Source organism: Canis lupus, chromosome 2 (assembly GCF_048164855.1).
Source record: "Canis lupus baileyi chromosome 2, mCanLup2.hap1, whole genome shotgun sequence".
Taxonomy (NCBI): Eukaryota; Metazoa; Chordata; class Mammalia; order Carnivora; family Canidae; genus Canis; species Canis lupus.
In genome coordinates, this window is record NC_132839.1 from 63,658,258 (window position 1) to 63,681,939 (window position 23,682).

A 23,682-nucleotide genomic window follows, 5' to 3' on the forward strand; every position below is an offset into this window, starting at 1 on the left:
GGCAATCCTAGCACCTCCCACCCCCAGGATTCTGTGAGTCTACTTTTATACAAATTTCTTTGCAAAGTTCCTTTATCTCCATCCCCCAGTATGTATTGGCGATCATCCCCCAATACCCACTGATGTACATCTGAAGGGTCTCATGACTCAGGTTTTATTAGATGGTAATAAATGATTTTTCCCAGCAATAACTAGCCTCTCAGGGTCCTGGAAACCTTGCCCCCCAAATTCTTTAGAGACTTACACTCTCCTCAACCCCCTCCCAAGTTGAGTCTATTATGGGCCACCCCTCATGATCCCAGGGCAGCTCTTCCTGCCCACGAGTCCTGGCCCCTGGCCCCGTGCATTAATGAAACCACCTTTTTACACCAAAGACGTTTCAAGAATTTATTAGCTGTCAGCTTCAGACCCTAACATTCTTTCCTACATCAGCTCCACGGACTGAACCAGCCAAGCACCCTGAAGTAAGATATCTTAGCCTAGGTCAGCGGGCTCCAGCAAATGAGGGCTGTGGCAGGGTAGCTAGTGCAGGTCCTCCCCATGTGCCCCCCCACCCACCCCAGAACCTTTTATAACATTACCTAGATGGCCCTTGGTCACCTGCACTCTGGGGCAGGCAACTTCCAGACCCTTACAGTGCTAGAGGGACGCTGGCAGGGCCCTCTTGGTGGGTTCTATGGGGGGGGGGGGGGGCAACCGGAAGCCACGTGAGGGAGGAATCCTGGGGATGGGAAGCTGAAATGTGGTGGATACGAGATCTGGCACGATCTTATCTCTGTCTGTTGAGGACACAGGTACACTTGAGGTCTGTTAATGATACATAGCTCAGTAGGAATCCCAAATACACTAGAATGGGGGGGAGGGGTCCCTGGGTGGAGGTGAGTGTCAGTTTGATCTGAGGGATCTGGATCACAGGAGGAAGGGTGATGCATCCCCACAGTGGTCTTGACCAACTGGCAAGATGGAGCCTGTGGGTGTGGAGGGCAGAGGAACAGGCTGGAAAGGGAAATTGTCCTTGAGGAGATGGAGGAGGGGCAGAAGATGGGGGGGTGAGGAGCCCAGAAAGGGAGACGTTCCTCAGCAGGTCACCCTTGCCCCTGCTCACTGCCAGCAGTCTCTCAACCTCCGCTGCAGTGTCCCCTCCCCAGGGCCCCAGCCACACCATGGTCAGCAGGTCTTCCCCCTCCCCTCAGTTTGTGACCACACTCAGAGCACCCCCTGGCCCACAGGGGGCCCAGCTCACCTCTGTCTCCCAGGGCTGTGTTCAGCAGAGCCTCCAGGGGCAGGCGAGGAGGCTGGCCTAGTGGGAGGGACAGGGCTCCCTCCAGGCAGGGGGGCACTCACTCCCTTTGTGCTTCCCTGGATTATTCCTCAGGCAGGCTGAAGCCGGGGAAGGCTAAGAACAGCCCCCCACCCCGGCCACGGTGGGCAGGGCTGACAGGGCTGACCTCCTTTCAAACAGGGATGGACTACTGATTCTCCCTCTCCAGGCATCTGCGAAGGGCAGGCTCTAGTCCAGCACCAACGGGCGTCAGGACGGCCCCGGAAGATTGCCGGCCGCCGGCCTGCAGGACGTGGAGCAGCGGAGCGCATAGCCGCTCAGTCCTTTCTTGGGAGGGCCGCCCTCCCGCCCTCCCGCCCCCCTGCCCCCCCCACCCCGCTCTGTGTGCACTCGGCCAGTACGCGGCTGGGGCTGCCCTCCAGCTCTCAGAGCACGCGGCCAGCTCGGCGGCTGGGGACGCCCTCCCGCCACCCTGGGACCCCCGCCCAGCTCTGCCCACACCACCGCACCCTGTAGCCCGCCCACGACCTCTGGGCACCGAGGCGAGGCTGGGTCTGCGCTCACTGCCGAGCCCTCGGCACCAGGCAGGGCAGGCACCCAGTGCACCCGGCTGAACCAACGCAGGACTGCGTGCGCGCGTCCGTACCGGGCCCCCCGCGGACGGTCACAAACGTCCTTGGGCGCTGGGGAAGCTCCGTCTCGCAGGCCCACAGGAGGGTGCTCCCGCGGACAGGGGAGGCCACATGCACGGAAGCGCCCGTGAGCCTGCCCCCGGGGTACCCCGGACGCCCGCCGGCGAGGGGCCCGGACTGGTCTGCGTCGCGGCCCAACCCGGACGGAGCTAGCGCGGGAAGTCGGGCGGACGCCCCGCCCACCCGCCACAGGAGCGCGACGCCCCTCTCCTGACGTCATCTTCTACAGCCAGCCGCAGAGCCGGCCGCGGATGCCGCCATGATACGTTACGGCAGCCGACCGGCTTCGCTCGGCTTCGCCACGAAGCCTCCGGCCGAGGCCCCGCCCCTTGGGAGACGTCACCGTGGCCCGCCCGGGCGGGCGCCGCCATATTGGGGGTCCTCGCCGCGGGCGCGTAGGTGTCTTCATAAGATGCCGGCTCGGCGGTTCTCTGCTTTCTCCCCCCAAGATGGCGTCCATGCGGGAGAGCGACACGGGCCTGTGGCTGCACAACAAGCTGGGGGCCACCGACGAGCTGTGGGCGCCGCCCAGCATCGCGTCCCTGCTCACCGCCGCGGTCATCGACAACATCCGCCTCTGCTTCCACGGCCTCTCATCCGCCGTGAAGCTCAAGCTGCTGCTCGGGACGCTGCACCTCCCGCGCCGCACTGTGGACGAGGTGAGGGGGGCGGCGGTGGGGGCGCGGGGCCGCCCCTTCCCGTGACCCGAGACCCCGGGCCTTGGCCCCCTCCTCTCCGACAGTCCCTGCGGACTCTCTCCAGCTCTGTCCCGGGCCCTCAGGGCCACCTGGAATCCCCCCGGACCCCCACGCCCCCTCCGCACGGACCCTGGTCCCCGGACCCCCACGCTCCCTCCCCACGGACCCTGGTCCCCGGACCCCCACGCCCCCTCCGCACGGACCCTGGTCCTCGGACCCCCACACCCCCTCCCCACGGACCCTCCCCACGGACCCTGGTCCCCGGACCCCCACGCCCCCTCCCCACGGACCCTGGTCCCCGGACCCCCACGCTCCCTCCCCACGGACCCTGGTCCCCGGACCCCCACGCCCCCTCCGCACGGACCCTCGTCCCCGGACCCCCACGCCCCCTCCCCACGGATCCTCCCCACGGACCCTGGTCCCCGGACCCCCACGCCCCCTCCCCACGGACCCTGGTCCCCGGACCCCCACGCCCCCTCCGCACGGACCCTGGTCCCCGGACCCCCACGCCCCCTCCCCACGGACCCTCCCCACGGACCCTGGTCCCCGGACCCCCACGCCCCCTCCGCACGGACCCTCATCCCCGGACCCCCACGCCCCCTCCCCACGGACCCTCCCCACGGACCCTGGTCCCCGGACCCCCACGCTCCCTCCACACGGACCCTGGTCCCCGGACCCCCACGCCCCCTCCCCACGGACCCTCGTCCCCGGACCCCCACGCCCCCTCCCCACGGATCCTCCCCACGGACCCTGGTCCCCGGACCCCCACGCCCCCTCCCCACGGACCCTGGTCCCCGGACCCCCACGCCCCATCCGCACGGACCCTGGTCCCCGGACCCCCACGCCCCCTCCCCACGGACCCTCCCCACGGACCCTGGTCCCCGGACCCCCACGCCCCCTCCGCACGGACCCTCGTCCCCGGACCCCCACGCCCCCTCCCCACGGACCCTCCCCACGGACCCTGGTCCCCGGACCCCCACGCCCCCTCCCCACGGACCCTCGTCCCCGGACCCCCACGCCCCCTCCCCACGGACCCTCCTCCCCAGACCCCCACGACCCCTCCCCACGGACCCTCCTCCCCGGACCCCCACGCCCCCTCCCGACGGATCCTCTTTCGGGACCCCCAACCCCCCTACCCATGGACCCTCATCCCCGGACCCCTACCGACCCTCTCCCTCGGGACCATCCCCCCGCACCCTCCCCGAGCCCAGGTTGTTGGCTGGGAGGGTCTGGGCTGGGGGCAGAGGTGCCGGCCGGCTCTGGACTGTTCTGTCCACCTTACGGAATAGCCACTTGTTTGGGGCCCTGTATTCTTTGGATTCTTTCCATGCATGAATACTTCCTGTCGTTCGAATTAGTGGATATGTGAGATTGGTTTTCTTTTTTCCCTGACGGCATATTGTGCCATTTTTCGTGTGAGGTAAACTAGTTTTTCAGAATACTGAAGCCCGGTGCTTGTTACTACTTTGTGCAGCTGCCATTGCAGTTTTTGTAAGGACGCTGCTGTGTTTTCCGAATGTGGGGCCTGGGGACAGATGCACCTCAGTGGGGCCACCTGCGTGCATGCCGGGTGGACTGTCCGGGCTGTCCCTGAGTAGTATCTCTGCCCCATCCATCCTGCCTGGTCCATGCCGCCCCTCCGTGCCGCCCTGTCCATCCCAGCCCCATCTATTCTGCCCCCGTCCATCCTGCCCCAGTCCGTCCCACCCCATCGGACAGTGGGTTGTGCACAGCGTTCACTGCTGTGGATACTGCCGGTGCCGAGGGTCTCGTGTTTGTATTGGGATGTGGGAAGCACACATTTCTGGGTGTAATGTCCATGAGTGGAACCCGGGTCCTGACCTTATGCTACTTGTTTCTCAGGGTGCTTGTGTCACATGAACCCCTGCTGGCTGCCTGAAGGTGTGGTGGGGTTTTCTTGTTTGTTTTCTACCAGAGTTCCTGCGCCATTTGTAAATTTATTTTCACTATTTTAAAGATTTATGTCTTTGAGAGAGAGCAGGCAGGGGAGCGGGGAGGGGCAGAGGGGCAGAGGGAGAGGGAAGAGCAGACTACCCGCTGAGCAGGACACACACCCCCACCCCCAGATCCGGGCTGAGCCAAGGGTCGACCCTCAACCACACAGATACTCAGGTGCCCCTGTCATGACCCTGCTTTTCAACATCATATCTTTTTTTAAAAAGTTTTACTTACTTATTTGAGAGGGAGAGCATGAGCCAGGGGGAGGTGCAGAGGGTCAAGCAGGAAACCCAGCCCAGGACTGGATCCTAGGAATCCTGGATCATGACCTGAACAAAACCAAAAGTCGGTGGCTCAACTGGGCTGAACCCAGGTACCCTTGCACCATTTTTTAAATTGAGGTATAATCGACATACAACCCTAAATGAGTTTCAGACATGCAAGGCAGTGATACAATGTTTGCACATACTGCCTATCATCACCACTGTAAGTCTACCATGCCTGCAGAATCTTTTTTTCTTGGGATGAGAACTTTTAAGACTTACTCTCAGCAACTTTCAAATATACAGTATAGTGTAATTAACTATAGTCACCACATTCAATGTCTTTAATTTGTATTTGCCTTACTACTCGTGTGGTTGAGCATTTTTCATGTATTTATTCACAAATTCCTTCTTTTGTAGGAAATAAAATCTTTACATCTTTTGTAGGGTTTTTCCTGATAACTTTATTTTTTTTTTTGCAATGTAGGTTTTTTTTTTTTAGGTTGTTTTTTTATATATAAATATATATGAATCTTGGCTAGCAGTCCTTTTTCAGTTATATATTTTACAGATACTTTACAGTCTTAAGTCTTTTTCACAGAATCTTTGGATGTACAGACACTCTCAGCTATAACTGGGTGCCTTTGCCAGTCTTGCCTTCCTCTGATTGGGGCTGATTTTGTCTCATTTGGGATGTGGCTCCCTGCCTGGCGGGCGGACACTTCTGCAGTCTTGTTTGAGCAGCTCAGTTTGCCTTTCACGTCGGAGTCTTCAATCTACCTGGAATTAATCATTGTGTGAAGCTGGGAATCCAGTTTTATTTTCCACAGGGATGTCCATTTAGTCCAGCACCATTACCATTTACTGAAACAGCTTCTTTTCCCTGTTGATTTGCACTGTCACTTCTGTGGGTCTGTGTCTGGGTTCTGCTCTGTTCCTTCAGGCTATTTATATACCACTGTACCAATAACCCACTAAGTCCTGTTACTGCCACTGTATGCAAAGTTTTGCCAGCTAACAGCAGAACTTCCCCCTTTATTCTTCAGGAACATCTCTGGCTATTCTTGGTTGTTTCTGTTCACATATAGATTTAATCTGCACTCCTCAGGTTACACATACAACACTTTGGGATTTTGGTTAAGACTGAGTTGAATTTGTAGTGCATTCTGGGGTAAAATCATTTTAATAATATTGAATCTCATAAATTGTGAATATGGATCTATTTAGATCTTTAATATTTGCTTAAAGCGTTCTGATTTTCTTCACAGATCTTCCATTTTCTGTTAGATGTGTTACTAGATATTTCATATTTCTTTCGCTGTCTTAAATAGTATCTGTTAAAATTTATTTTTTTAAAGATTTTATATATTCATGAGAGACAGAGAGAGAGAGAGAGAGAGAGAGAGGGGGGCAGACACAGGCAGAGGGAGAAACAGGCTCCATGCAGGGTGCCTGATGTGGGACTCGATCCCAGGTCTCCAGGATCACACCCTGGGCTGAAGGTGGCACTAAACAGCTGAGCCACCCAGGCGGCCCAAAATTAATTAATTAATTTATTTATTTATTTATTTATTTGTGATTTTTATTTATGATAGTCACACACAGAGAGAGAGAGAGAGAGGCAGAGACATAGGCAGAGGGAGAAGCAGGCTCCATGCACCAGGAGCCCGACGGGGGATTCAATCCCGGGTCTCCAGGATGGTGCCCTGGGCCAAAGGCAGGCGCCAAACCTCTGCGCCACCCAGGGATCCCCCCAAAATTTATTTTTAAATGTGAGTTTGTGAATACCTTCTGTGTTAAAGGCTTACTAATTGCAATAATTTTCCCATAGACTCTTTATTATTCTGTGTATTTACTAATCTCTTTCCAGTTACTTTTTATTTCTTTTCCTTGCCTTACTGTACTCAACAGGACCCCTCTAGTACATTGTCTTTTTTCTGATCACACAGTGAGAACTTTGTTTTTGCTGATAAATACGTTTACTATTATTTTTGGTAGATAGATTTTACCTGGTTAAGGAAATTCTGTTTCTAGATTTTTTTTTTTATTATTATTTTTAATTTATTTATTCATGAGAGACACACACACAGAGGGAGAGAGAGAGGCAGAGACATAGGCAGAGGGAGAAGCAGGCTCCATGCAGGGAGCCCGATGCGAGACTTGATCCCGGGACTCCAGGATCATGCCCTGAGCTGAAGGCAGGTGCTAAACCACTGAGCCACCCAGGGATCCCCTACTTCTCTTTTTTAAAAGATTATTTATTTGAGAGAGAGAGAGAGACTGCACATGCACACATGCACGCATGTGGGGGTGGAGGGGACAGTGCCGAGAGAATGAATCTCAGGCCGACTCCCCAGTGAGCACAGAGCCTGATGCAGGTCTAGATCTCGGGAGCCTGAGCCAAAGAAATCAAGAGTCGGTCACTCACCAACAGCATCACCCAGGTGCCCCTGTGTTTCACTTCTAAAGAAACTGGCAGACTGCTGTCCATGGTGGTAGTCACAGGTCACCTTCCACCAGCAGTGGACGGGGCTCCAGCTGTCCTCTTCCACAGTTGACAGTGTCTCTGTCCTTTTGGCCCTTCCTGAAGGGTTCATTGTGTGTTTCCAGCATCACTAGTGACACTGAACATCTCCTCTTGGGATGTATTTTCAAATCTTCAAGTGCATATTATTTTTAATTGATATAAATTACATTGTCTTACATACTTGTATCAAATTATTAAAATAAAACATTATTTTTAAGATTCACCCATGTTGTTCTTCATCTAATCCAAGGGTTGGCAAACTGGCCTGTGACCTATTTGAAGGTTTATGAGCTAAGAACGTTTGCACATTATTAAACGGATTGTTCAAGTGTGCATCATTACTTCTTTTTCTTTTTCTGCCAACATGGCACACAAGCCCTGAAGTCACTGTCCAGCCCTTCACAGAAAGATAAGCCAACTCCAGATCTGCTCTGCTGTGCCCCCTGTTTGGTGTCCCTGTGCATGCCCCTCTCCAGCCCTGGGTGGCAGGCTGCACACAGCTTCTCACCCATGGGGTAGAAGTGTCTGTCAAGTCATACAATGTATTTGCTTAAGTGGTGGCAGCATAATGTCCACACTCCCACCTGCAGTGCCTCATGGTCCTTATATTTCCCCCACTTCTCCCCCACTTGGTTTGGTTCACTTTTCCTTTTTGTGGATCAGCTGGTTGGAAAGTGTTTGCTACCTTATGTTCATTTGAGGCATCCATCCCAGTGTTCATTGCCTTCTCAAATTTCCGCCTTTTACATTGCCTATTAGTAACATCTGCTTTCGTTTCTGTTGGGGTTGCTATCTTGTTGATTTGCGGGGGCTTCATATTTTGGATAGTAAACTGCTGGTTTTGAACAGTTCATTACAGATTACATCTGCCATTCTGTTACCTGTTAACTTTATCATTTGTTCTTCACTGAACAGAAATATTTCATTTTAATACATAGTAATATTTTTTTGTTAATGGTTTGTACTTGGAAGTTTTAAGAAATCATTAGGTGTGCGTCTCTTGTTTCTTTTCATTTTGTAGTCCTTCCATTCACAGATGGGTCTTTGATGCGTCAGGAGTGCACCCCTCAGACATGCTGTGAGATTGGATGCCAGTTTGTTTTTTTTTTTTTTTTTTTTTAAGATTTTATTTATTCATTCATGAGAGACAGAGAGACAGAGGGAGAAGCAGGCTCCATGTAGGAAGCCCAATGTGGGACTCGATCCCGGGACCCCAGGATCTCGTTCTGAGCCAAAGGTAGACGCTCAACCACTGAGCCACCCAGTGCCCTGGGGCTTTATTTGCCTCTGTTCTAAGTCCCAGATCTCTCTCCAGCCGTGCATTTAGATGTAGGCCAACTCTTTCTCATGAATTTGTAGTGCTATGCACGTGCATGCGTGCACAGTGTGTGTGTGTGTGAGGGAGGGAGAGGGGGCGAGAGCGCATGCATTTGAACATAAGGGCATGTGATGTTCCAGTGGCCCATGCCAGGTTGTCCTCTTGGCAAGGACTGGAAGCTCCTTACATCTTCAAGTGTCTGGAGGGAGTACTTTTTTTTTTTTTTTTAAAGATTTTATTTACTTATTTGGCAAAGAGCATGAGCAGGGGGAGAAGCAGGCCAATGCAAGACTTAATCCCAGGGCCCTGGGATCATGACCTGAGCCAAACCCTCACTAACTGAGCCACCAGGTGCCCTGAAGGTGGTGTTTTTGTTGCAGATTTTGTTGAATACAAAAATGGCTTGGACCGCCGTAACAAAATACCATCGGCCAGATGGTTTAAACAATACACATTCATTTTCTTATGTTTCTGGATGCTAGGACGTGCAGGATCTAGTGCTGGCTGGTTCGGTGTCTTGCCAGGGCCATCTTCCTGGCTTGCAGATGGCAGCCTCCTGGCTGTGCTCAGGCAGTAGGAGACTTCTGCGATCTCTTTTATATGAAGGCACCACTCCCGTTGCGGAAGCCCTGCCCTCAGGATCTTATTACCTCCTGCTACCACCACACTGGGGATTGGGTCTCAGTGTCTAGTTTGAGGGACACATTCAGTCCATAACAGCAATCTCTTTGGTTTTAACCAACCTACCTCCCTCTTTCTTCCTTTCTTCCTTACATCTTTATAAAATATGCGTTTTGCCTCATGGTTGTTGTATTGCCTCATGGTTTGCTGGGGTGTTGGAACAAAGGACCACAGGCTAGGTGGCTTAGACCTACAGAAGTACTGGGCAGTCCTGGTGGCTCAGCGGTTTAGTGCCGCCTTCAGTCCAGGGTGTGTTCCTGGGGACCCAGGATCAAGTCCCATGTCGGGCTCCCTGCATGGAGCCTGCTTCTCCCTCTGCCTGTGTTTCTGCCTCTCTCTCTCTCTCTCTCTGTGTCTCTCTCTCTGTGTGTGTGTGTGTCTTTCATGAATAAATAGATGAAATCTTAAAAAAAAAAAAATTCAGAAGTACACTGTCCCACAGCACGGGGTGGGCTCGGCCTTGGCAGCTGGTGGCATCACTCCCACCATCGTGTCCCTTTGTCCTCACCTTGTCTTTCTTCTGTGTCCAGATTTTCCATCTCTACAAGGACACCAGTTGTGTTGGATGAGGCCTCCCCTAGTGGCTTCCTTGTAACGTGACCACCTCTGTAAAGGCCCTGTTTCCAAACACAGCCTTCTTCTGAGTTAAGACTCCAAGGTATCTTTTTGCAAGAGTACAGTTCAGCTGAAGACCCTAGCTTTTCATGAGCATAGGTGGATTCTCGGTGTATCTTGTGCTTTCTTGTGAGCTGTTTTGAGAGCAGGTCTTGTGCCTTCCTGGTGTCTGTACCCCTAATGGCCCACGTCACCCGCTCTCAGGAGAGACTCTCTAGCCTGGGTGAGTCTCATCTTGGTGAGGCTTCTGTGTCACTGCGTGTGTGGCCTCCTTTCCACTGCTCTGTGGGATATTCTGGACCTGGTTGGTGCCCACACTCAACCTCCTGAGGAACCGCCAGCCGGGCTCCCAGTGTCCATGCCTGGCAGCAGTCCCGAGGGCTCCAACATTTACTGTCTTCTATCTTTCTGATGCTGGTCTCCCCGGGTGTGTGAGCTGTGCCCGCCCACTGGGTCCATGTCACCTTTGTGGCCTGTCCCCTTCTACCTTGTCCTCTGCGAGCATGGGTGCACGGGAGGTTCCTCACAGTCTGTTTCTTGTTCTCCATGCTGTGAGGGTGAACTGCCGACAGTGGAACCTGCTGTCTTACTGAGCCCCTTGAGATGCTTTTAGAGAGGAGTAATTTTCTATACATAATTTTATTTTGCCTGAGATGGGTTTTATCCTTGACTCATTGGAGTGAGGAACACAAGTAAAAATATTTTTCACTTTGTGCCTTTTGGGTTTTGGTATGGAACAGAGCTTATAGCTCGGCTAAGGAGAAGGGGCAGGTGGTGGGCAGGCCATTCTTCTACAACAAAGAGCCCCCACCACAGATGTTTACAGTTTCTGCCATGAAAAGAACACATGTCTGCATATTTCCAGAGATGGCCTTCTAGAGTGGGTCTGCCAATGCCTAGGTCTGTGTGGGGCTGACAGTGTCAGAATCAAACACCTGGGAGCTTTGACTTTGGTGCTGGATGTGCTAGGGTGTGGGGACTCCAGGGCAGCAGGGCAGGTGGCAAGGGCAGGAGTGACAAACCTAATGTCTGGGGAACGGAAAGGCTCTGGCCCATTCCCGAGAGACTGCGTGACAGGGCTGGGGGGGGCGGGCAGTGGGAGCCCTGCACCACCTTCTGGCCCCCCTGCCGAGCATGGTGAGGCCCTCGCAGTGGCTGCCTGGTCCCAGAGGTGCCCCAAGGTGCGGGTGTTGGTGACCTGGTGCGGGTTCTCAGGAACACGCCCTCAGATGACAGCCTTCCCCTCTCCTGTTGTGCAGGCACCAGGAGCCATCAAGGAGGCTGTGGGGAGATGAGGCGACCCCGGGGGACAGTGGGTGGGCCATGGGCCAAGGTGGGCGTACTCAGTGCAAGTGGGCATCGCTGCCTGGCCCAGGGAAATGGGTGGCCATTGGGTGGGGGGATGGAGGAAGAGCCCACAGGTTCTCGTGAAGACGAGTCCAGGTGTGTCGGCAGTGGCCACAGAGGTTGTATGCATCGTGTGCCCCTCAGGATGTGCGCTGGCAGGATGCAAGGGGCGCTCTCCTCTATTTAAAAACAAAGATGCGTGGATGCTGGCTTCTGCCCAGCTCTAGTCCTATGTCCCTAGCAAGATGCTGATGTGGGTCAGAGGGCTGGGCAGGTGGGGTCCGGGCAGCCATGTGGCTGCCTAGTTGGCTGTTGGGATGCGTGCACATGCATGTGCACGCACTTAAACACCCCGGCTCAGGACTAATATCTCTCCTTTCTTGGCAGATGAAGGGCGCCCTGGCGGAGATTATCCAGCTGGCCACCTTGGACTCCGATCCCTGGGTTCTCATGGTAGCTGACATCCTCAAGTCCTTTCCTGACACAGGCTCGCTTAACCTTGACCTCGAAGAACAGAATCCCAACGTTCAAGATATTTTAGGAGAACTCAGAGAAAAGGGTATTTGTGTGTGTGTGTTATGCTGGGAGGAGGGAAACGGGTCTTCCTTTTAAAACATCTTTTCTAAAGTGGATTTGACATCCAGAGCATTGCATCATGTGCAGTACAGCATGTTATGTTTCCTTGACTGCTTATATCTCCTACCCCTACCCCCACCCCGCCACAGCCCCAGCTTCTGACTGGCCTTGAGAAGCAAGCTCAGGACGGCCCACAGGCTGCTGCTCACTGCGCTTGCTGGATCCAAGTGTGTTACTGTTTGCATATTCAGACGCCCTCTCCCTGCTCAGCTCATTGAGGCCACAGCTCTGCCCATTCAGGTTGCAGCTCCAGAGCCTAGAACATTCCCTGGCACAGAGTATGGGGAAAGGATGAGTTCAGTTTAGAACATGAACTGAAAACCACTGAGAAAATACAAACAGAAAGAACACAGAGGAGGAGGTGGGCTTCCTCCCCAGGTCCCTCTCCTGGTTCACACAGCTGCATCTGGCATGCCCCTTAGAGACGGAACCCATGCTGCTGCAGGGCCAGTGGTTGGCACCCCCTGCAGGTGGCCCCTGCCACCTCTGCTACCCATGAGGTGACCACCCCTCCACCCTCTGTCAGTTTTCACTCGGCCACCCCATGCCTGTCTGGGTGATGTCTCTGGGCTGGGAAGGGCCTGTTCTGTTTGCGGCTGGAGGTGGGCTTCTTGGCCGCTGGGAGTCCTGGGGGCGTCCAGGTCCTAGAGGGGGTGGTGTGGCGGGAGGGGTGCACAGGAAGGGGGATGAGTTCTGAATCCAAGTGCTGCTTCTGAGGGCTGGGAGGACCGCTGGGTGGGGGCCCATGGGGATTGGCGGGGAGGAGCCTGTGGCCACCGCAGACTTTGCCTCTCCTGCTGCTCAGGGCATGTCTCGGTATTGCTGCTGCCCTGGACACCTAGAACACACTCTGGGAAGGTTGTACTGCTGTATGTCCATGGTGCCCCAGAGTGACAAGCAGCCAGCCAGCCAGGACATCCTAACCCTCATGCCCAGCAGGTCCTGGGGGTTGGGGTGGGGACATCCCAGCTGCAGGGCCACCCACTTGACAAGCAGCCGTGTTGGCGGCCTTGACTGTTGGGTGATGGTGGAGTGGAGCCCCTGGGCAGTCTGACCTGTTTTCTGTTTTGAAAACAAGGTGGAAGATCCAGGACCGTAAGTAGGAGACAGCACTTTAGATGGTGTTTTCACACGAGCTGTGCAAGCCAGGGCCTGTGTGAGGGGGATGCAGCTCCTAATGTGCTGTGTTGGTTCTCGAATGAGCAGTGAACGAGTGTGAAGCGTCTGCCATGCTGCCGCTAGAGTGCCAGTACTTGAATAAAAACGCCCTGACGACCCTCGCCGGACCCCTCACTCCCCCAGTGAAACACTTTCAATTAAAGAGGAAACCGAAGAGCGCCACGCTGAGAGCGGAGCTCCTGCAGAAATGTGAGTGCCCCCATTCTGGAAGGCCCAGCATGCGAGGGATCTGATGCTGAGAAATGGTGCCTCTGTTTTCCTCTGTGGTTTTATTTCTAGAGTTCCTTTAGAGTGTATGGTCCCTGAACTGTTCAAGACAGCCGGCTACGTAAAGTTGTGGGGTTTTGTTATTTTTTTTTTAGAAATTTATTTATTACCATGCTAAACTGTATTTTAAATCTATTTTAGAAACGTCAGAAGTTTTACGTTAAAAGTGTCTCTTTCTAATCTTTGTTACAACGGTGAAATCTGCAGATGAGTCCTGTGGGCCGTAAGAAGGGCAGCCCTCTGAAGGCTCACAGGAGGCCTGACCCTCACTCCTATAACTTCGCCTTTTGCTGGAGTTGCAGAGGATGTCCCTTTAACCTTAAAGATGTTTGGTCATTTTATTTTATGTTTCTCTAAATAGTGATGTATAAAATGTGTATGGAGGTATTTGCCAGGAAAAAGGCAGGGTAATTGATTTCTTCAACCAAATTGCAAAGTATGAATTGCAAGAACTTTTATTTTGAATGGCCATGAAATTGGTATTAACCATACGCACAAATGGCCTGATTGCAGAGAATCTGAATAAAACACAGCCTTCATGACCTTAGCATCCCAGGCTCGGGGTGGCTCTGTGGCTTCTCAGAGCCAGTGGGACACAGTGAAGCCTCCCATGCTTCCCCTTCCCTGTTCCCATGGAGCCAGCTCTGGAAAACCACGTCTCCTTCCACTGATTGATGCATGTGTGGGGAGACACATTGGGCTTTGCCCAGTGCCCAGCAGTGAGGATGTGCCACCGGCTGCCCCGAGGCCTCCCTACGGCCCACTCTCTGGGCCCCTCTAGGAAGGATGGCCCCCTGGCTCTGGTTCCTCGAAAGTAGGTTTGGCTCAGTGGAGGATGTGACATTGGAAGTCGTGCCAGTTCTCTCTGGGAAGGCATGAATGTTTGGGAAAGGGAGCCCTGTGTCTGCATGAATGCACCCAGTGCGACCTCTTCATAACATACTTAGCCTGCAGTGAAGGGCGTGTTGCTGACTTGACGCATCTTCTTGCAGCCACCGAGACGGCCCAGCAGCTGAAGAGGAGTGCAGGGGTGCCTTTCCACGCCAAGGGCCGGGGGCTTCTCCGGAAGATGGACACCACGAGTAAGGCTGGCCCCCAGCTCTGAGCCCTCATTGCTCATCAGAGACCAGGCCCCACCTCAAGGGTTCTGTCTTTTTTGTTTGTGGTGTCATTTAAATGTTGGGATGTGCGTGGGTCGTGGGCCCTGTAGGTGTCTTTGGTTGTATTGGTGAAAGGAGCACACGAGATGAGGAGAGAGCCCAGGGGAAATTTCAGGTTTTCCGACAAAAGGACCTGGAAGCATATGCAGGAGCCTGACCAGAACTTGAGGGAGATGCTGGTTTGTGTCCCTCTCTGTGTGGGGAACAGTGTGCCTGCCCTGTGCGCAGGACTCCCCCTTCTTTGGGGAGGGAAGGGGCACCCCCTCCAATGGAGAGTGAGCTGCCTGAGGCAGCTATTCCAGGGCCCACCTTCTTCCCTCCCTCAGAGTTGGAAGCAGAAGCCCTGCGTGCCTGCACACAGGGCAGACATAAGAATGTGGGTTGCCCTGGGGCTTGCCACCAGAAGGCCCTGGACAGACACCCCAAAGGGCAAGAGGGCAGGTTGCCCACTGTCCTGCGTTCCAGGGCCCAGCACTGACCAAACCACAGGGAAGCTGGGTCACCTGAAAACAAAACAGATGCGCCTGTGGGCCTAAAGGGAAGCCTTGTGGGGGCCCCTCCTATAGGGCCCATCCCAGCAAGGTTCCCGAGGGCAGGGGCATGGTCACTATGCCCTTGACCCAGCATCCAGTTCAGGGTCCCATTGGCTGTGCTGGAAGGGGCCATGCATGCCCCGGGCCCACATCACGGTGTGAGATCTGCATGTGAGTGGGTTTGGGCACAAGTGCCCAAATGGAGTCCTAGAGGTGGGAGCAGGGAGGCACCAGATGCTGGGGGACAGGTCCAGGCCCTGTTCAGGAGACACCATCCCTGTGTCAGGCGACTGCATTTGGACATAGTTGGGGACAGGGGAAGGTGATCCTTGCTGCACAGTGTGGGAAGGTCTAGCCTTGAGCAGAGCTGTTTGCCCAGAGGTGCAAGAGGGAAGCCAGGTTGAGCATCGTGTGGCATCTTTGTTTTTGTTGGTGTTCTTGGCAAAAATGTCAGATTGGCTGTGATGTCATCATTTCCATTGCCTTGCTCCTTTTTTATTTTTATTTTTTTAAGATTTTATTTACTTATTCATGAAAGACAGAGAGAGAGAGAGGCAGAGACACAGGCAGAGGGAGAAGCAGGCTCCACGCAGGGAGCCTGATGCGGGACTCGATCCTGGGTCTCGAGGATCACACCATGGGCTGAAGGTGGCGCTAAACCGCTGAGCCACCTGGGCTGCCCTGCCTTGCTCTTTGATGCGATGCCTGAGCGCGTCGCCACCTGGTGGTCAGGTCTCCCCACCCCCACCCCCCCCACAGAGACACAAGTCCCCTGGGGTCAGGGTCACATCTGCAGAGCATCCCGCAGGCTTGCAGTTGGGGGTGGGCGCTGGGCCGGCAAGCAGGTGGCAGAGCACCCCCTCCATTTAGAGCATGCTGGCGGGGTGGCCTCTGTCCTTATAGAAAACCCATCACCTGAAGTCCTGCCTCACGGGGGCAGCCCCGTCCAGGTGGCCACTGATGGGCACCATCCTCTCTGCAGCCCCGCTCAAAGGCATCCCGAAGCAGGCGCCCTTCAGAAGCCCCACCACTCCCAGTGTCTTCAGCCCTGCTGGGAACCGGACCCCCATCCCGCCTTCAAGGACCCCTCTGCGGAAGGAGCGGGGAGTGAAGGTGGGCTCCGCCCCTCCGGCCTTGGCGGCCTCCCCAGACCGGCCCCGGCATTCCTCACCGCACAGCTAAGGGTGGGCTCCTGTCTGTTGGCAGCTGCTTGACATTTCCGAGCTGGATATGGTGGGTGCTGGCCGAGAGGCAAAGAGAAGGAGGAAGACACTGGGTACGTACTTGGGGCTCCCCCACCATAGCCTGCTCTCCCCGACTTACCCCTTCCTTTTTTCATGGGGACCTGTGTTTCTCAAGCCACCAGTGGCTTCTGTGTCTCAACAAGACCGCAACACAATGGCCGACCTGTCCTAAAACTAGCCCAGTGTGTTCTTTGCCCAGAGACTGTGAAGCACACACTCAGTGTGGCTAGCATGGGCCCCTCCCACACCCCGGGGGTCTGCTCGGCCTGCTTGTGGGGTGCTGTGCAGTCGGGGGACTGGCGAGGACTTTGCTTTGTCGGCAGATGCAGAAGTGGTGGAAAAGCCAGCCAAGGAAGAGACCGTCGTGGAGAACGCCACCCCGGACTACGCGGCTGGCCTGGTGTCCACGCAGGTAGGCCGTGTGTGCTCCCACTTGTCCTGGTGGTCAACCACAGAATGTGCTCCGTGGGGGATGTGTGTGGATGTGGGTGCGAGAGGCAGCGCTGGCCAGAGGCCCAGGGAGCATCGCAGTAGCGTGAAGAGCAGGCACACACTGTGTGCTCTCTGCGAGGTCTCCTCAGCGATCTCCTCAGTGCGGTGACTTGGTTTCCCCTGTCGGGTGAGGTGAGGGTCAGTGGCCTAGCGCAGCCTGCTTCTTGGAGTCTCGTCCACGCGGACCGTGCAGGTGCAGCCCATGGGGATAGGGCTGCAAGCCAAGGCTGGAGAAAGGCCTTGGAGCCACAGGTTTCTGGGCTATGGTTTTGTTTCTTCCTGCTGTGGGGCTGTTTCCTCACTTCGTACGAGGAGGGGTCTTCCCTTGGTCGTTGGTATTCATGGCAGAGGAAGACTGGCAGCCCTTCTTTCCTCAGAGGCGGCTGATTTGGAAAGCTCCCCAAGCAGACAAGCAGCTCTGGATGGGGGGTGGCGGGGAGGTCCAGCACAGCCAGGCGCCCCTTCCCCAGCCCTTAGGACCGCAAGCCTGCCATCCTGCCCCGGGGCTGGGGGTGGAGGTTCACAGAGGAGCCAGCAGAGCCCAGCGTCCAGGAGGACTGTAAACTGTGTTCCAGAAACTCGGGTCCTTGAACAATGAGCCTGCACTGCCATCCACGAGTTACCTGCCTGCCACGCCCAGTGTGGTCCCGGCCTCCTCCTACATCCCCAGCTCCGAGACGCCTGCAGGTCAGCCGCCACCTGGAGGTGTCCTCCTCGGACCTGTTCCCCCATGCATCCAGGGGTGTCAGGACATCTGTGCCATGTCCTCCCTGAACCATTGCTGGTCCTGACTGGAGACCCTTCTGGTCACACAAATTTCCAGGAATGAACCCAGAGTTTTCACCTGCTCTGTCCATTCTGGGGGCAAACAAGCAGTGCCCCCTTCGCACGGCCCAACAGGAGTGCATTCTGCAGGGATGGGATGGGGTGTCTGGCTGACAGTGCCTCAGGCCCCAGGGGTCCCGTCACAGTCCCAGGATCCTGAAGGGAGGTGGATCCAGGGTCACGGCCTCGACTCGGTCTCTTGCTCCACCGGGCTTGGCTGTGCCTGCCAAGAGATGGGCCTGGGAGCAGAAGCGACCAGAGGGAAGGCAGTTCCTGTCTTACTGGGGCTATGAGCAGGGGGACCTGGGCTTGGACGTCTCCTCTGCTGTCTGGAAGGGCCTAATGTCTTTAGCTCCAAGGTGGGGGCGTATGGGGGCTTATGCCCATCAGCGGGCTGGCAGTGCGGCCTGTGGTTCTGGCCCCAGCTGTGGGGACACGGAGCTGAGGTCTCAGGGTGAGCCAGGGTATGAGCAGTCAGGGCCTGGGAGGTGGGGCGGAGCCCGCCCACTTTCTCAAGGTAGGGGGGGGGTCCCTGGCCCTGCAATCCCTTTGCCAGATATCCCTCTGCTTACAGCACCATCTTCTCGGGAAGCCGGCCTACAGGCCAGCAGGCCACCGGAGGAGCCCAGTACCCCAAGCCCCGCGCTTCCCGCGCAGTTCAAGCAGAGAGCACCCATGTACAACAGCGGCCCCAGCCCAGCAGCATCTGCACCCTCGACGCCCACTTCCCCCTTGACACCCACCACACCCCCAGCCGTCACCCCGGCTGCCCAGACACCTCCAGTGGCCATGGTGGCCCCACAGACCCAGCCCCCTGCCCAGCAGCAGCCCAAGAAGAACCTGTCTCTCACGGTAGGTGGGCCCTTGGCCGGCCCCAGGCCCGGTGGGAAGGTGGCATGGGCTCCAGATGGATATGAGTGGTGGTGCCCCTGGGGCCCAGGTACCCACACCCCCTTTCCACACTCGCAGAGAGAGCAGATGTTTGCTGCACAGGAGATGTTCAAGACAGCCAACAAAGTCACACGGCCCGAGAAGGCCCTGATCCTGGGCTTCATGGCTGGCTCCCGAGGTGGGTGTGCATGGGCAGCCCAGTGGGGTGGGGGCCAAGGGCCCCACAGGGGAGGGAAGGGACAGGCTCCTCCACCCTCCCCCCAGCCCCACCCAGCAGCCCCTGTCCTCCACAGAGAACCCGTGCCAGGAGCAGGGCGACGTGATCCAGATCAAGCTCAGCGAGCACACGGAAGACCTGCCCAAGTCCGATGGCCAGGGCAGCACCACCATGCTGGTGGACACCGTGTTCGAGATGAACTATGCCACAGGCCAGTGGACGCGCTTCAAGAAATACAAGCCCATGGCCAACGTGTCCTAGGGCTGCCCACCCACCTCTGCTTGCCTTCGCTGCGGGGTCCGCTGGGCCCCAGCCCACTGAAGCTTTTAGGTTCATTTCTCGGGGTGTTCTGGACTTATTTTTTAAATTTTAATATGGGTTACCTTTTGTGTGATTTCAGATACTTTTTTGGATTCAATATTACATTTTTGAATGTTAAAGTTAACCAAAAAAGTTATAACTTCTAATTTTAGTGACAGCTCTGCCTGTTAGACTTTTATCTTTTTTTTTTTTATTTTTTCTTAAATTCTGACCATGAGGGAGGGCTCTTCCTTGCTAGTGCGATGCTCTTCCCATCCCACGAGGTTGAGGGGACCAAGTGATGCCCAGCACAGTTGAGACCAGGGTGGGGATGGCCTGGCCCATGCCCCAGAGCAGGAGACACCGGGCCGGACATGCCACAGGCAGGTTTTGTATTTGTCTTTTGTATGGTTGTGAGCATTGAGACCAGTCTTCTGGCGCCTGTTTTCATTGTACAAACGATCTGAGTAATTAAAATATAGCTTTTCTAAAGAAAGCCCCGGAGCGGTGTTTGGGGCCAGCCCATCCTCTCTGCTCCAGGGGCTTGGTCCCTCTCAGGGTAGGAGCTGGTGGGGGCAACACAACTGTCACCCCCCTACACTGACTCAGAGCCCCAGTCAGAGGCGCTTTATCAGAGAAGATGGGAGACCTGGAGCGGAGCCGAGCACCAGCCAAGATGTTGACAGGTCTCCCCCTACACCTCCCCCCCACAATTCCACCTTTAAAGGGGATTTGGTCATCAGATTATTTATCCAAAGGGGAACCCAGCCTACTGTTCCTGGTATGGGCTGCACCTCCCAAGGCCCCGGCAAGGCCTGAGCGGGGCAGCCATCTGAGATGGGGTGTGTCGGGCTGTGCCAGATGCCACAGGAGCTAGGCAAGTGGGCAAAAGCCCCAAACTTCAAAATGTGATGCCGTATAAAGTAAGTCTAGAAAAAAAGCCTTTAAAATTTTTTTAATACAAAAATACTCATATACAGTTTTCCAAACACAACGTCCCACTTTAAATGTTATTTCCCCCTGACGGGCAGTTGTCACGTCTGCAGCTCAGTCTGTGACCCCCAGAAGGAATTTCAAGTTTTTAAGTCTGTCCAGACCAGTGAGAGCACCGAGCGTTCCTAACAGGAGCCTGACCGCCTATTGTGTGAAGCTCCGACACCCAACAGTTCAGTTCGTATTTAATTTCTGACGGGGCATTTCACATCTCAACAGGGTACAGCGGACACCGGGACGCCCGGGACAGCCATTCACTCTAGTGACTAATGCCCAATACTGTGCTGCTTGGAGGACTGAGAATTTGGCAACAGTCATTTGCATTAATTTCCATCAAAACAGGCTTATCTTTAATTCCTGGAAATACGGTAGTTCTGGAAGGTGGGCAGTACACACCCTGTGGTTTGTATGTCAAGATCAGAACTTCAGAGGTGGCAGGAGCATGGACCTGAGTGTGTGTGTGGGGGGGGGGCAAGAGGTGGGGGGAGGCGTGGTGTCCACGCGATGCGGTTCCTGATGGAACAGGCCAGATGGAGACTCCCCATGCGCCGCAGGTGCCATGCTCTGTCCCCCACAGTGGTTGCATGTCCTGACTGCGGATACCCGTGCTGGTGCCACCTCATGGGTGATGGGGAATGGTGATGCTGAGTAATCCGGAGAAGTTGGGGCAATTTTTGTTTTGTTTCTGCTTTGCATTTCATGACAAAGGACTGAAGCTGCCATTCAGAAAGACTGAATCCCCGCAAAAGAGCTCTCCAAGCTCCCCCTCAGACTCTGGGCAGAGCCCTCAGGGCTCAGCTGTCATGCTGCAGCCTCGTACTCAGATCCATAAACCAGTTTTCTAGAGATTTGCAAAGTTAGTGTTACTTGCTCATTAGGTTCAACAGTTTCTGGAAAGAGGATAACCATATTTAAAATGTTTCCAGTATTTCCTTCAGAAAGATCGTAGAATTTGAAAATATCAAAGTGACTAAAAAAATCCCAAGATTTTACTACGTCAAATACAAAAAATAAGTTAATCTGCTCCCCAAAGTGCACTGCAAGCCCAGGCTGCTGGTCTGACTGGTCCAGATGTCCCTCTGCTGGTGGGAGCGGACAGGCGAGCCCCGCGTGTGGCAGCAAGGGTGTGGGGGTGCTGCTGGGTCACCACTGAACAACCTGAGTTGTTCAGGGAAGAAGGAGCACAAATCTATGAATCAATCCAGTATTTTCTTAGGACAATGTGAGAGCAATTAGAGTTCTAAACTGAGATCCCCTCAGTCCCTGTGTCTTACCAAGCAAGTACATTTCCAGAGGTCACCTGAGCCATTGCAGGAGTCAACTGATGACCATGCTCCCGGATCTCCTGGGTCGCCAGGGGTGGCTCCCATCTCCAGGATGGTGGCAGGAAAGGGGCCAGAGGGACAGCCACAGTTGGGAACACTCTGCACCCAGTAAGTGCAGGGGGAGGTGCGTACCTGCAGGTGTCAGGGGCCTCGCACCTAAAGAAGACCTTCCCTGTGGTCAGCCTGGCAGAGACCACTGCCCCCAAGAGCTCGTATCACAGAACCACGGAGCAGTAGTGAACAGGGGTCTGGGTCCAAGGACATCCTGCAACTGTGCAAGGCAGAGACGACGGAAGAATGAACAGGAGACCTCAGGAGCAGTTTTCAAGAGGGGCTGGGTATACATCTCTGGGATACATGTCCTCCTTAAGGGCCAGAAAAAGGCATCTGCCGCTGAGGATTCCCTTCCCTCCCATTGTGAGCATGGAGACTGCAGGCCCCACAGAGTGCACACAGGTGCCTGGCAGGACCCCCGCCCTTGCCGCACTCCAGTCGCCCCATGGTCAAGGTCAAGAGGAACTTCAAGAAGAGAAGACAACTTCATATTCCCAGAAGCTTCTCACTTTGTGGGAATAAATAAGAGTTAGTGGGCATCTCAGGGAAACTCCAGGACGGGCGCCACCCACTGGTGTGCGTGCAGGTGGTGCCGGGCAGGCCTGGAGCCCCGGCACGCGCTTCTCCGTGGTGTCCCAGCCGAGCATGTTCTCCACGAACGGACCCACAAGCGTGACAGAACGTCAGTAACTGGATGGAAGAGTTCTAAACTCTGGGCCTCTCCTCAGACCCCTAAAGAAATGCCCTGGGCCCCAGGGTGGGGAGCACCCAGCACAAGCTGTGCCCCAGGGCAGAACACAGCCCCCAAAGGGCCTCACCCCCACCGAGCACCACTCCTTTCTCAGGGACAACTTGGGGCCGCATCAGTAAATACACATTTCAGTCGGTGGTAATTTGTGAAACAAGTTTAGCAAAAATATATTGAGAATAAAAGCCAGAAACTGGTAAAAGCCAAATGAAAAAAATATACAAAGTCTTCCCCCAAATGTTGGTAAGGACCTAGTGCGTTCAGGAGACAGGCCCAGGTGAGATGTGCCAGACCCGGCCTGGTCGGGAGAGACTATGCTCGCGACCCCACACGTGGGACGTGACGCGATGGCGCCGCTCAGTCCAGATCCATGACAGAACAAACTACAGGGGAATCTTACAACAACACTATCACTATCACCACTCCTGGGGCCGGCTTCTCACCAGGATGGAAAAGAAGCATTTTGAGGAAAAATTTCACATTAGTACAAAAAAAAAAAAAAATCATACAGCTGTTTCATATGAGCAAAATAATGATCAAAATCATGGTTTCCAGGGAATCCAGGGTCTGAGCCCTTGCCCAGGCCAGGCCCCATCCTGGTCTCTCCTGAGTGATGAAGACAGGTAAGCAGGCCGAGTAACATTGTGAAGATTAAAGAGATAATAGTGATCCTTTAGAAAAATACTACTCTACATTTCGGGTGAGATAAAAACATTTCATATGCCAATTAATTTTCAATTATAACTTTAACCTACAAAAATAGAGTGGGAGGGAACCTTGACATTCTCAGAAATTCAAGTGTAGCTGTAATGCTGTGGAGTAAGGCTTGTTTGTCCAGGAACCTTCTGAACCTTGTGGCTCAGATGGGTCGTCAGTGCAGACGCAGCGGGCGCTGCTGAGGATGGCTCAGTGGTGGACGGCGCTCCCCCCCAGGAGGCCTAGGTGGCTGGCATAGCGGCTTCGAGCTGGGTCCTTGGGCCAGTCCCCTCTGTGGCCCTTTACCCCTGGATCTGGCCAAGCCGCTGCCTGGCGCTATTTGCCTTCCGTGACTCTCCTCCAGCACCTCCTTTTCTTCCTCTTCCCCTTGGACTTCATGGGTTCCGGGAAGGGTTTCTCAGTCTTGGTGCTTCGAGCCGACTCTGCCCCCAAGTCATGCTCGTAGCAGTACGACCGCCCATCCTGGGTGGAGCTGAAGGCTGTCCCATCCTGGTGTTCCTTGCAAAATGAATTAGGGCAAAAGTGGCAAAATGAAGTGGAAGGTTTGCCACACACGTCACAGTGATGCCAAGGACATTCCCACTTCCCTGCAACAAAACAAATTAGCAGAAATGACGAAAACTGTAACCACTTTTAACATCTTCGTGGTTGAGAACCTATTTTAAAACTGTCCAGTGAGATGGACACAAATTAAGACAAGGCATTGCTGCCTATTGAGC

The 23,682-nt window shown here is 54.9% G+C and overlaps 2 protein-coding genes and 1 long non-coding RNA gene across 5 annotated transcripts in view; 1 reads left to right on the top strand and 2 right to left on the bottom strand.

The window, feature by feature from the left end:
• Nucleotides 1-373: 373 nt before the first annotated feature.
• Nucleotides 374-2,211, bottom strand: LOC140620294 (uncharacterized). 2 transcript variants are annotated; one of them, XR_012020075.1, is made up of 2 exons: nt 1,929-2,211; nt 374-1,565 (listed from the first exon to the last, which is right to left on the bottom strand). It is a non-coding gene; the product is annotated as an uncharacterized lncRNA (long non-coding RNA). The 2 variants fall into 2 exon arrangements; XR_012020074.1 differs by having other exon boundaries at nt 1,792-2,211.
• Nucleotides 2,212-2,309: 98 nt separating this feature from the next.
• Nucleotides 2,310-22,805, top strand: NELFA (negative elongation factor complex member A). 2 transcript variants are annotated; one of them, XM_072804300.1, is made up of 11 exons: nt 2,310-2,633; nt 11,770-11,941; nt 13,225-13,386; nt 14,457-14,546; nt 16,098-16,270; nt 16,364-16,433; nt 16,725-16,813; nt 17,469-17,580; nt 18,293-18,570; nt 18,688-18,787; nt 18,903-22,805. In XM_072804300.1, exons 1-11 carry the CDS (start codon nt 2,424-2,426, stop codon nt 19,085-19,087), a joined length of 1,641 nt encoding a protein of 546 aa, XP_072660401.1. In that variant the 5' UTR covers nt 2,310-2,423; the 3' UTR covers nt 19,088-22,805. The 2 variants fall into 2 exon arrangements, with proteins under 2 accessions (XP_072660401.1, XP_072660408.1); XM_072804307.1 differs by having other exon boundaries at nt 2,312-2,633; nt 16,140-16,270.
• Nucleotides 22,389-23,682, bottom strand: part of NSD2 (nuclear receptor binding SET domain protein 2) — a 60,351-nt gene continuing 59,057 nt past the window's right edge. Inside the window, 1 exon segment of the mRNA XM_072804286.1 lies at nt 22,389-23,550. Coding sequence (XP_072660387.1) covers nt 23,279-23,550 — 272 coding nt within the window. The 3' untranslated portion in view covers nt 22,389-23,278.